This window comes from Panthera leo, chromosome C2, assembly GCF_018350215.1.
Source record: "Panthera leo isolate Ple1 chromosome C2, P.leo_Ple1_pat1.1, whole genome shotgun sequence".
Taxonomy (NCBI): Eukaryota; Metazoa; Chordata; class Mammalia; order Carnivora; family Felidae; genus Panthera; species Panthera leo.
The window spans coordinates 147,399,181-147,412,356 of NC_056687.1; the positions used below are offsets into that span (position 1 = coordinate 147,399,181).

A 13,176-nucleotide genomic window follows, 5' to 3' on the forward strand; every position below is an offset into this window, starting at 1 on the left:
CCAGATATAATCAATGGTAACACCCCGCGCTTGGCCAAGAACTGGGTCCTAAGGTAAAGGTAGGTTATAGCGGTGCGATGTTTAAAAGAAGGGACAGATCCTTACACTGTCCCAATCTAAGGGACTGATGAAAAGATGTAGTCGGTCAATAAAACCTGGTGCCCAGACCCCTTTGATAATTAAAAAAAAAACCTTGATGTGAGCACATTACAACTGATATGAACACGTTAATGCTCAGCGTCTGGGGCTCTGTTTGGTTCTTGCAAGCAGCCAAGACTGCCTTTTATCCGTTATGTCTCTATTCCCCAAGTAAGTGAGATAAAAGCCCATATAAGTTTCCAGAACGAGGCATTGTTTCAGCCAAAAATCTGTAATTTCTCATTAGACTTTCAGTAGCAATCTGATAGATGGGCAATTTCATTTCAAGCCAGTTGTACCAAGAACCAATGTCACCATCGGGGACTGTACGTCGTATCATTAGGAAGCAAAGTGGTGGGGGATGTGTATTGGGAGGACGGACTGGATGGGATGTTTCTCCAGGGCAGACCAAGTAGAAGTCCTCCCTGGAATTAGAAGAATGAATTTAACCAATACCTGTGAAAAAGTTTGCAGTGCTTTAAAGGAACGAGAAAAAACAGAGACTTCAGAGAGAATTTTCTAAACAGCTACATTTATGCTTTCCATTTTCAATTTCAAGTTTTCGTTACGTACAGCCAATTATTTGACATTGACTGACTTTTTAAAATGTTTATTTATCTTGAGAGAGAGAGAAAGCAGGAGCATGTGAGTGGGAGGGGGGCAGAGACAGAGAGAGGGAGGCAGAGAGATCCCGAGATCTCAAGCAAGCTACAGGCTCAGAATAGAGCCCGATGTGGGGCTCGATGCTGTGACCATGAGATCATGACCTGAGCCAAAATCAAGAGTGAGACACTCAACCAACTGAGCCACCCAGGCACCCTGACTGATGTTTTTAATATGAAATAATGTTAAGTAGAAAGGCAAGTAACAGGACGAATGTGTAAAATATTAAGAGGAGGGAAAGAAAAATACATTTGTCTATTTGTGGAAGATTCCTGGAAGGATATGCAAGTCACTGGTAACAAGCGTTTCCTCAAGGGAGGGAATTGGGGCACCTCTGGAAAAGGCAGGGAAACAATTTCACTACATACTGTTCCAATCCTTCTGGGTGTTGAACCATATGAATTCATTAATGCTTCAAAAAAGGTATTGATTAAATTAAAATAATAGGACTGAGGTTGTTAAAATAAATATGCTAAGAGGAAATGAAATGGAATAGTACAGGGCAACAGTTTATGTGCTTATTTGGAAAAATTTCAAAAATGGCAATTCTGTGTCAGACTTCAAAATAAGTAAAAATATCAATTTTTTTTTTGAGAGACAGAGAGTGCATGAGAGAGCAGAGGAGAGGGGCAGAGGAAGAGAGAGAGAGACAGAGAGACAGAGAGAGAGAGAGAGAGAGAGAGAGAGAGAATCCCAAGCAGGCTCCAAGCCCAGGGCTCAGCACAGAGCCTGGAGCCTGCTTTGATTTTGTGTCTCCCTCTCTTTGCCCCTCCCCGGCTCGTGCTCTGTCGCTCTCAAAACAAACAAACAAAAAACCCCAAAGTGTTTAAGTTTATTACTGTTATTATTTATTTTGATGCTTGTGTTGGCCCAGATTTGGTTGGCAGAAAATACCCCCCCCCCCTTTTTTTTTATACCATGGTCCACGGAGCCCTACAGTTTAATACGGCCTGACTACCTTTTATGATTGAAATTTTCTCCTCTCACATTTGTTTACTGTATTATAGTTTTCTGTTCCTCAAAAACACAGGCTGTTTACTGCCTCAGGGCCTTTGCACTGGCTATTCTCTTTCTGCAATGCTTTTCTATCCATCTTCCCATGACTGGCTTCTTTAATTCACTCAGGTATGCCCTCCTCAAAGAGTCTCATCTAACTTAAGGCTAATCCCTCTCTCACTTTCTCACTTCTGTCCTGTATTTTCAATCTCTCCCTCTCTACTCACTTCTACCTAGAGTATTCAACATGTTCTAACCTCTTCCACATAAACTGTTCTAGCCTTTACACATAAAACCAAACCAAAACCACAACCAAAACCAACAACAAAACTCCCACATCCTAAGATTTCTTCCTATTTCTCTTTAGTTTTTCCTTTCTCTTCCCATATGTCCCTATCCCTTATCTTCTATTGTCAGCCAAATTTCTAGAAAACATTGTCTGCACAATTTCAAGCTCCACTTTTTTTTTTTTTTTTTTTTTTTTTTGAGAGAGAGAAGAGAGGGAGCACATGAGGAGCAGAGAGAGAGAGAGAGAATCCCACTCAGTCTCTGCACTGTCAGCACAGAGCCTGATGCAGGACTCAAACTCACAAACCATGAGATCATGAACTGAGTTTAAACCAAGAGTTGGACGCTTAACCGACTGAGCCACCCAGGCACCCCTCGAGCTCCACTTCTTTGCCTTCCATTTATACTTCCACTCACTGCAAGCTGGGTTGATACTCTGTGCACAAACTGAAGAGAAACTATTCTCACCAGGGTCTCCAGCAACCAGGGTGGTAGCTAACCCATAAAATACCTTTGTGTGGACTAGGAAAGGTGCCCCTCCTTCAAGGCACTTGCTTCCATCTGTCAGAAAATGGTCATCTTAAGCATACTAATCTGCCATAGCCACAATGTCCATTGTGCTCACTGGCATGGTGCAGTGCACTACCTGCACAACCGTACCCAGGGGCTCTGCCAGCAGCCGTCTTTCTCCAGCTGTATCTTACCTTACCACTCTCAAACCTCCTTACCACCATCCCTCCTTCTTGAAATGCTGTCTTCCTTTGGCAACTGCAATACCACACTTTACGTTCTTGCAGCTCCTTATCTCCTCAGACTCCTCTGCTTTAGACTTTCTTTGCACTATTTAGTCCATTTCAGAATCCTGTCCTGGTTCGTCTTGCTTTGTTACTTGGCCCATTTGAGTGATCTCAATCACTTTCGTTCAACAAACATTTACTGAGCATCCACTCTGTGCCTGGCATTGTTCTAGGCACCGACCACTGGACTTTCCACTTATATGCTAATGAATTGCAAACGAGTCTATCTCAGACCAAATGCCTCCTTGAAATCTGAACTTGAGGGGCGCCTGGGGGGCTCAGTCGGTTAAGTGTCCGACTTCAGCTCAGGTCACGATCTCGCGGTCCACAAGTTCGAGCCCCGCGTCGGGCTCTGGGTTGATGGCTCAGAGCTTGGAGCCTGCTTCTGGTTCTGTGTCTCCCTCTCTCTCTGCCCCTCCCCCATTCATGCTGTGTCTCTCTCTGTCTCAAAAATAAATAAACGTTAAAAAAAAAAAAAAAGAAATCTGAACTTGAATACCAAATGGGCTCCTCAAGCTTACCTTTTCTCTTTTTTGTAAAGATGTTATTTTTTAAGTAATCTTTACACCCAAGGTGGGGTTCGAACCCACAACCTCGTATCAAGAGGTGCACGTTCAAATGACTGAGCCAGCCAGGCAGCCCTCCTTAAGCTTAACTTGTCCAGAGCTCACCATCCTTCTCTCCAGATCCATTCCTCTTTCCCTGTTTTAGCAAGTGATATTCATTCATTTGCCCAAGCCCAAAAAGCTGGAGTCCTCCTAGATTCCTTCCTCTCTCCACTCAAGAAAGTAGTCAGTCTTATTTTTCTGCTTCCTAGGTACGTCTCAGTGTCACTGACTCCTCCCCATCACCATCCCACCACATGGGTCTCTCCACCCTAGTCTAAGCCACTGTCATTTCTCATAGAGAATACCACAGCCGGCTCTTCCCTGGCCTCTGCCTCCTGGCCCTCCTCCCACGAATTAATTCATCCAGAGGACTCTTCCTATGACACAAGCTGGTGATTTGTCCTTCCCTCCATCCACACTGACCTCCTCTCAGTTCCTGAATATGTCATTCTCTCTCTAGTCTCTGAATCTTTGCCTATGCTGTTCCCTCCGCCTGGAAGGGCTCACTTGTGCACTCCTGCCCCCTCACGTTGCTGACATCACCTTTCCCTTCAGGCTTCAGCAGACATCTTACTTTATTTGAGAAGCCTTTCCAGAAACCCAAAGTCTGGGACCCGCATGTTTTGTTGTTTTTTTTTTTTCCCTTCCTGGGCTGCCATAGTAAACCAGTAGCATTTAGCACACCATAGGGTAATTATTTGCTAATTGGCCTCTACCTCCCTCTAAATTTAAGTTTCTAAGAGGGAAGGGACCCCACCTCTCGTCTAATGTTTAATCCCTGGGACGCAGTACAGTGACTGGCACATAGTAGGTGCTCAGTGAACATGTATTGAATGAATGCATAGTTAGATGAGTATAGATAGGATATGGAATCCAAAAAGGCTGGCCCTGGGGCACCTGGGTGGGTCAGTCGGTTGAGCGTCTGATTTCAACTCAGGTCACAATCTCGTGGTCTGTGAGTTCGAGCCCTGCGTCGGGCTCTGGGCTGATGGCTCAGAGCCTGGAGCCTGCTTCGGATTCTGTGTCTCCCTCTCTCTCTGACCCTCCCCTGTTCATGCTCTGTCTCTCTCTGTCTCAAAAATAAATAAACGTTAAAAAAAAAATTAAAAAAAAAAAAAAAAAAAAAAGGCTGGCCCTGACTCCCCACAGGAAGTTTAGAAAGTCTTTTTGGAGTCTGTGCCTCAATTTCCTCACTTGAGGTATGAAAATACACAGTTGACCCTTGAACAAGGCAAGGCGTTAGCGGTGCTGACGAACCCCCCCCCTCCCCACACCCGCCAGTTGAAAATCCCTATATAACTTTTGACTCCCCCCAAACTCAACTATTAATGGCCTACTGCTGACCGGAAGGCTTACTGACAACATAAACAGTCAATTAACATGTATTTTGTATGTTATGTATATTATACACTATATTCTTACAACAAAATAAAAGAAAATGTTATTAAGAAAATCATAAGGAACAGAAAATAGCATTTACAGTACTGTATGTACATTTATTGAAAAAAATCTGCCTATAAGTGGACCTGCTCAGTTCAAACCCATGACTTTATGTTTCAATAAACACAGCAGAAAGGTGCCTGGGTGGCTCAGTCAGTTGGGCGGCCGACTTCAGCTCAGGTCATGATCTCGCGGTCCGAGAGTTCGAGCCCCACATCGGGCTCTGTGCTGGCAGCTCGGAGCCTGGAGCCTGCTTCCGATTCTGTGTCTCCCTCCCTCTGACCCTCCCCTGTTCATGCTCTGTCTCTCTCTGTCTCAAAAATAAATAAACGTTAAAAAAAATTAAAAAAAAAAAAAACACAGCAGAGTACTATACATGTATTTTCTTTTCCTTATAATTTTAATAACTTCTTTTTTTAATCTGGCTTACTTTAATTGGAAGGATTCGTTATATGTCCCTTTCCCTAGAATTTGGGCTCTGTGATTTCTTGACCAAAAGATCAGAAGTGACGCTGTGACAATTTGGGGGTTCAGGTCTTAAGAAACTGGCAACTTCCATTTCAGTTCTCTCTGGATGCTTGCTGGTGGAGCCCAGGCACTTTGCCACGGGGACGCTTCTTCCGGAGAGGTCCACAGAAAGACTCAGGCCCACAGGACTGCAGCCCGCAGTGGAGACTGAGCCCCAAGCTAGCAGCCAACACTAACTAGCCAGCCGTGGGAACAAGCCCTCCCGGAGATGGACCCTCCAGTCCTATTTGCCCGTCCGTCCCCACGGTGGAATGACCCTTCCCCTCCGAGCCTGGCCTACACCGCAGATTCGGGGGCTAAATAATTGAATGTGGTTGTTTTAAGACCTAAGTCTGGGGGTGGTTTGTTACGCAGCAAGCGATAACCAGAACGGATCGTACTACCCGCAAATGGGAGGCTGCTGTCATGTAATGTGCAGCATTGGCTCTGGGACCCAGCAGCCAGTGGAAGTCAGAATTACATTAAAAACAATACTGTGGCCACCGACTCCTGTAATGCAGAAAATAAAAAGTGTGCTGCATGAAATCAGTGACCTGGCTGTAGAGTTTCCTGGGCTGAGTTTCCAAAGTGCTGCCTGGCTTCTTCTAGCTGCCGAGCCGGTTTTTACCACGATACACGCGCACAGCAGCTGTCAGAGACACCTTCTCCACGCACTACATCGTATATGTGCTCCAGGCTTCTCCAGTTCCTGGAAGAGTCAGCCCTGGCACGATGAGACTGGCTAACTCATCTTCCAGGCTTCTGCAACCTCTTGGGGCAGGTGATACACAGAAGGCCAACCAATGTCCGCATCGCCACCTCCGATGACCACAAGCAGGTCAGAAAACCAGCTACGTCAAAATTGGCTTTCGTTACTCTTCTAAACTGTATCTTCTCCCCACCCCCATGATGTTTATTACCCATGTATTAAAAAGTGTTTATGGGGGCGCCTGGGTGGCTCAGTCGGTTAAGCGTCCGACTTCGGCTCAGGTCATGATCTCACGGTTCGTGAGTTCGAGCCCCGCGTCAGGCTCTGTGCTGATGGCTCAGAGCCTGGAGCCTGTTTCAGATTCTGTGTGTCCCTCTCTCCCTGACCCTCCCCCGTTCATGCTGTCTCTCTCTGTCTCAAAAATAAATAAATGTTAAAAAAAAATACAAAAAAAGTGTTTATAATATATGCAGAAGTTACAAAGAATAACCAACCCTCCCCTCCACCCTAACCGCAATCCTGCATTTCGTGTTTGTCTTTTCCTCGTCTTCCTTTACAGTTTTACGATGCATGTATGTATCCCTACTGATACGTGTAATTTTGCCTGTTTCTATAATAATAGAAATGGAATCATACCGCTTACCTTCTCTTCTGACTTGCTTTATTCTCTCAACATTATGTTCACGGGTTTCACCTATTTAGTTTTTGTCTTAGTCTTTGTAACCGGTCTGTAGAAATAAATGAGGACTCACTATGTTCTGGCACAATGTGTGGTGCATATCGGGTCCTCAGTAAACAATGGGTGACAACGCTTTGAAGGATATATCCACAGAATAGCCGGCAGCTCATTACCATGCAGGTGTCATTGCGACATTAGAGAACAGGAGTTTCGAGATGAGGTATAAAACGTTCAGGCAAAGGCGAAAAATGGATCACTTGGTATGAATTTTTGCAATGCATGGATACTCCCCAAGTCCATAAATTCATTATTTGACAACCTCATCTCCTAACAAAAATGCAAGAAAAAACTAACAAAGCTTGAAAAGTCCATTTTTCATATCCTCCCTGCCTAGATGTCTTTCCATTAGCTCAAATAATTGAGAGCAAACCATCAGTGAAGGAATGGAGAAAATCTGTCTCACCCACTCCTTTAAGTATTCCCTTAAATAAACAGCGTAAGTAATAAACATAAATTTTTCATACGATGCAAAAATGAAAACAAAAATAATTGTTAATCCTCTGAGCATCAAACATAATGGGCCTAGTACTTTTCTAGGGATTAGAGCATTCGTTTCTTCAACCAGTCTCACTGATTTTTAAGCTCTTTGGTTCTCATCTTTACTGCCTTTTGCAATCATCTTGAACTGGAAAGAATTCTGATGCTTGTGTCCCATCCCGGGAGATTCTGATGATCTGGGGTGGTGCCCGGGCACGGCGATTTTTCAAAGCTCCAGAGAGCCACTTGTGTAACCCAGCGTCTAGCACGGTGCCTGGGGGAAAGTGACACTCAGAACAAATAAAGAATGTTCTATTTGTTAGGAAGAAGTAGCCTCAGACCCACAAGCTCTCCAGGAATCCTGGCAAAGATAACGAGGAGGCACGTCCTGCCAAGCAAGTGGGGGAGTGCGATGCCGCAGGTGCCCAGGCCTCTCTCTCTCTTGACTACCCAAAAAGTGTCCATCCTGAAGCTCAGGTACAGTCCAGCTACGTCCAGAAGGCCCCAGAAAACACAAATTCACTACGCAGTTCAAGGGGTGCCAGGCTGTTCCCTGTCTCCACAAACGAGGCAGAGCCTCAAGAGGCAGGTGTGGGTACTTTGCGCTCCAGGTCGGTCGACTCTAGAGTCACCCTGGGATCCTCTCGGTTCCAAGCTGCAGCCTAGCCGCTCTTCCCGCGTGGGGAGAAGAACGCGAGCCGGGGTGGGCACCACGCCGGGTCCGGAAGGGTTTGCTCCGCGGGGACGGGGCTGCAGCCCCTGGCGCTGCGAGACAGCAGCGGCGCAACCACCCAAGTCTGCACGTGGCGCGGCGGCGGCCGCTGTCCGGGGGCACGCGGCTGCGGAGGGCGGCGGGGCGTGGACTACAAGTCCCGGCATGCCTCGGGCAGGGGCGGGTCGGCGCCGGAGCCGAGCCCGGAGGCCGGCCAGGCTCAGGCGTGCGCAGTGGTTCTCGGGAGTGGCTGGGCGGGCCCTCCCAGGCTGTCAGCTGTGGCCCGGGGCGCCCGGGCGGCGGTGGTCGCGGCCATTGGCGGAGAGGCGGGAGGGGCGGGGCCCTCGCGAGCCGCTGTGGGCAAAGCCGTGGGCGCGGAGGCAGGCGGGCGGCCGGCTGGGGAGGCACGGGCCGGGCTGCTGCGTTCCAGCCTGGCGATGGCAGCGGCTCCCCTGAAAGTGTGCATCGTGGGCTCAGGGAACTGGTGAGCGGCGGCGGGCCGGCGGCGCGGGCTCCGCCTCCAGGAAGCCCCTCTCCCGGGCGGGCTAGGGCCGCGCGTCCCCGCCGCAGCGTGGGCACCGGGCACCGCGCGCAGGGAGGCGGGGCGGGCGGCCTCGCGGCCGGGCTGGGCACGGCGCGCCCGGGGAGGCCGCGCCGAGGCACTGGCCCGGGAGGCCCTGGGCCCGCGTGCCCGCGGGGGGCAGCGCGGCGAGAGGGCACTGCGCGTCGGCGGGCACCTGTCTGCGCTCTCGTCACCGCGCGGCGGGCGCACGGAGGCCACCTGCTCGCCACGCCCGGGTGTCTTGCGCACCATTCTGAGAGCGTTCTCCATTCTCCTCGGCGGATCGCCGGGGTGGAGGAATTGGTGGAGACTCGAGCATTTTTACTCTAGTTTCGTTGTTGAGGAAATCAAGGCAGAGGGGGGGGGGCTAAAGGGCGCTTGCCACCCAGGTCGTGGGCGGGACCAGCGTTGCCCTTCCAAGTGCGGGTCTCGCCCACCGCTTCTGATGCGTCCTGTATCTCAGTAAGGTTGTACAGATAAGAAAATCCAAGTTCCAACAGGCCTGGCTCCCGGAGTAGTCCAGCGGCGTTGGGAATTCTCGGGAGGCATATTTGCGAAGCTTCACGTCTCCGTTAGGCTCTATTTGACTTTTCACATTTATACCAGCACTTTGTGACAGGCGCTCTTCTAAGCACTTTGTAAATGTCAGCCCTTTTAGTTCCCTTTATCAAACTTTGCTTCTCTCATATGTTGGGTGAGTGTAGAGGAAAGTGGGGCCAGGTGGGAGGGAGGAAGCGGAATGTAATACAGCCTCTGATATTTTCAGTTACTTTCCCATTGTTGTGAACTTTTTTTTTCCCCCGTACATCCGAGGGACTGGTATAGAATAAATAGTACAGAGTTGTGCCCTTTCAGTCCTTGAAGTAAACCTTATCTGGTTCTCCACTTTTCCATCCCGGCAAGGCCAGTGGCCTCTCTCGGTGCCACCCCCCCCCCCCCCGCCCCCCATCACCCATAGTAATGATTTATTTCATTATCTGTTTCCACCCCTCCCTATCCAGCTCTTGAGGACAGCATCTACCCTGGTGCCCGGCATATGCTAAATAAAAATTAAACGAATGTTTGAAAACTAATTTTTAAAAATGTAATTATATTGATTATGTAATATATTCACATTCAAAAACCAGAAATTACCAAACACCCTGCAGAAAAACCTAGTGAAATATCTTACACTCAAACTTGTTTCCCAGGTTATCTCCTGGAGGAAAATCAGTATTATCAGTTGCTTCTGGCCTTTGTGAAGAGACCCCATCAGATGCAAGTGAATGCTTACATATGGCCCTTTCCTTCTCTGCCCTGCAAATACTAGGGTATTATGACTTTTTCTGTAAACTCCCTTTTTCGACCAACCACAGGGTTCTACGCAACATTTATTGGAGTTGGTACCTATCCACTGCAAAGCTTCATTTGGACTTGCAGGTTGGCTTTGCCAGTTTAGATCCCAAGGTCACTTGAATGAGATTACAGCGGCCCTGTTGGCCATGGGACTGGAAAAGCACTGTTAGCACGTGTTCTTTTGACACTGGTTTCCTCTTCTGTAAGAGGACACAGAACCACGGGTGACAGAGCCTTTTCCTAATTTGCAAGGTGCCGAAGTAGCACAGCTTTGCCATGCTGTGTTTGGGCCTGGAGCTGGAGGAGTGAAGCAAACCTCCTGCCCCCTCCAGCGGGATTTGGCTACCTTCCCACGACTTCACACTGATGTACTTGACTGTTTTCTTGGCCCACTTCAGCCCAAGGAAATGGAGTAGAACTTGGCTGGTGACCTTAGAGCACAGCAATTGAGAAATGTGCCATCCTGATGGTTTAGGCCAGCTGCCCAGCTCCATTAATTATGGGATCAGACAGGAGCATTGTTGCTTCCCTTCCACTGCCCTGGGTGCGGAGCCACTCCAGTCCTAGAGAGAGGATCGCGACCTCCCCGGAGAGATTCAGAAATTCAGGAACTGAAAACAGCTGGCGGAGGCTCCATAGGGCCTGTGGGGCATTCAGCTCTCTCTGGTCAGTAGGCATGTGTTTGCCCCATGTAGGTCCTGTGGCCTTTCCACAATTGTACATAATCCCTGCCTGAAAGGAATTTACCTTCAGGGCTGAGATAAGTTGGAAGATAAATTCAAAAGAAACGTAAAGTGGAATGAAATATCTGTCACAAGGTTAGATGTTACGTTTTAAATAGTGTTTCTTAAAATGTGGTCCAAAGACCACTTGCATCAGAATTATCACCGAGGCTACTACCTACCCTTGATGACTCATATTCCCTGCGGTGGGGACAGATTTTTTTTTCCTTACAGGACTTTAGCCTTTTGCGAATTTTAAAATATTATCTAGAAGATGGACCTGCCCTTCCAGATTTGATCCTTACTTGCAGAATGTGAAGTGGCTTAAGCAGTGTTTAAACTTGGGACTTGGCAGTAGCTGAGAGAGCTTATGTAAGTAAAGGTGTTGTCACATCTAAACCCAGAGCTGTCATCCTCACATTCGAGTGCCTCCCCCACGTAAACGATCATTAATTGCAATATAGACAACGGAAGACTGAATCTAGCTGACTTGACCGGGAGCTTCAGCCAGGAATGACATGGGAGTCACATAAAGGGGTTGTATAACATGCCCCTGTCCTGTCCTTTGGCACCTCCTTTCCTGTAGACAGGTCAGAGACAGCAGGTCAGAGACAGGAGGCCAGAGGCGGATGCAGGGTGGCGCTTCCTGACCTGCATGACGTTGCATGGCCCTGGTAACTCAGAAAAACAACAACAAAACAAAACAAAACAAACCCCAAAGCTTCCTAAGTTCCTCCAAAGATGAAACAAAGTTTCTTTACCAGAAGGTTGGGAAAATCACCCAGACACAGGGCAAGATTCGGTGCTAGAACTAAAACCTCAGGGCTGTATTTACACCCAAACCTCTGGGTGGTAGGGAGCATGTGTCCAAGTCCCAAACCTCCTTTGGAGGCAGTGTGGTACAATGAGTGGTCTAAGGAGGGGCTTGGGATTCCCACTCCTTGGGTTTCAGTCCTGGTCCCCTATTTGGCAGCTGTAAGGTCTTGAGCAAACTGTGTCTTCGAGAATCCTTGGTTATGATATTGGTAGCTGCTATCTAGGATTTTGGTCAGGATTAAATGGCATGACTCAGGAAGAGTACAGAGAGACTGGCACTCAGTAGACGTCAGCTACCGTTATCACTGTGTTTATTGGATCAACCTTGACCGGTACCATCATTAAGTCACCAAATGATCCGGTTGGACTCTGACCAAGAAGCAGAGGCAGAGAAGGGAGAGAAGGTAAAAGACAACGAGCGTAACTGATATGCAGCTGGAGGAATTTGATGAGTTATCTCTTGCCCTTGTTTTCACCATCACCCCACAGCTTGACTGAAGGTCAGGGAGAGCTTTGGCCTACTTTGGACTGAAGACTGAAGCTGAATGTGTGTGACTCTATCTTTTTTTGGTCTGCTGGAACCATCTGGAATGTAGCTCTGTGGCCCTTAGCCCACTTCTGTCACCCTTTGGTCTGTGTTACTCAGTTTCTGTGCTGAGTTTTGCTACATGCCCACTCAGAGGCCATCTGAGTGGCTGTAAATTAGCTCCTCTGGGGTCAGAAATAAGCCCTTCCCTGTCCACAGGTGGCACTGATGTGCCTCTCTGCTTTGGAAGCTGGAGGAACAGTTTAGTGACAGGCTGGGTGGGAGTTGAACTGAGAAAAGATCCAGAGTTCCTCTGTGAACCAGAGTAAGAAGTTTGTACGGCTAAAAAAGAGAAAACCCTGATACTTAATCTCCTATTTCCATCACCTCTTAACTGAACCCTGTTCAGTACAGAAGGTCCCCAACGTATGATGGTTTGACTTGCACTTTTTCAACTTTATGCTTTGTAAGTATTCAGTAGAGGGGTGCCTGGGTGGCTCCGTCGGTTAGGTATCAGACTTCAGCTCAGGTCATGATCTCACGGCTCGTGGGTTCTAGCCCCGCGTCAGGCCCTGTGCTGACAGCTCGGAGCCTGGAGCCTGCTTCGACATCTGTGTCTCCCGTCTGTCTCTGCCCCTTCCCTGCTCATGCTCTGTCTCTCTCTCCCTCCCTCTCAGAAATAAATAAACATTAAAAAAAAAAATATTTATGAGTATTCAGTAGATACCATCCTTTGAATTGTGAATTTGGCTCTTCTCCAGGGCTGGCGCCATGCAGTGGATCCCCTGGCATGGTGCCAGGCAGCGGCTACAGCCCCCGGCCAGCCACCGGTCACGAGGGTGACCAAGCAGTACGTGGACAGCCATTCTGTATCCACATGGCCATTCCGTTTGTCACGTTCAGTGCGGGGTTCAGTCATTTACTTGAGCTAGTCAACGCTTCTTTGTGAAACAGGCTTTGTGTTCGATATTTTTGCCCAACCACATGTTAATGGAAGTGTTGGGGGCTTGTTGAAGCTATGGTGTTTGAGAGGTTAGGGATACCAGGTATTTTAGGATATTTTAAACTTACAATGGATCTATTGGGACATAACCCCATCATAAGCTGAAGAAGATCGGTATAAAAAATCATGGCTACTTGT

At 48.1% G+C, this 13,176-nt stretch overlaps 1 protein-coding gene across 1 annotated transcript in view; it reads left to right on the forward strand.

Moving 5' to 3' along the window:
- Positions 1–8,444: 8,444 nt before the first annotated feature.
- Positions 8,445–13,176, forward strand: part of GPD1L (glycerol-3-phosphate dehydrogenase 1 like) — a 56,566-nt gene continuing 51,834 nt past the window's right edge. Inside the window, exon 1 of the mRNA XM_042955094.1 lies at positions 8,445–8,558. Within this exon, the coding sequence (XP_042811028.1) occupies positions 8,512–8,558 (47 nt within the window). The 5' untranslated portion in view covers positions 8,445–8,511. The remainder of the gene's footprint in view (positions 8,559–13,176) is intronic.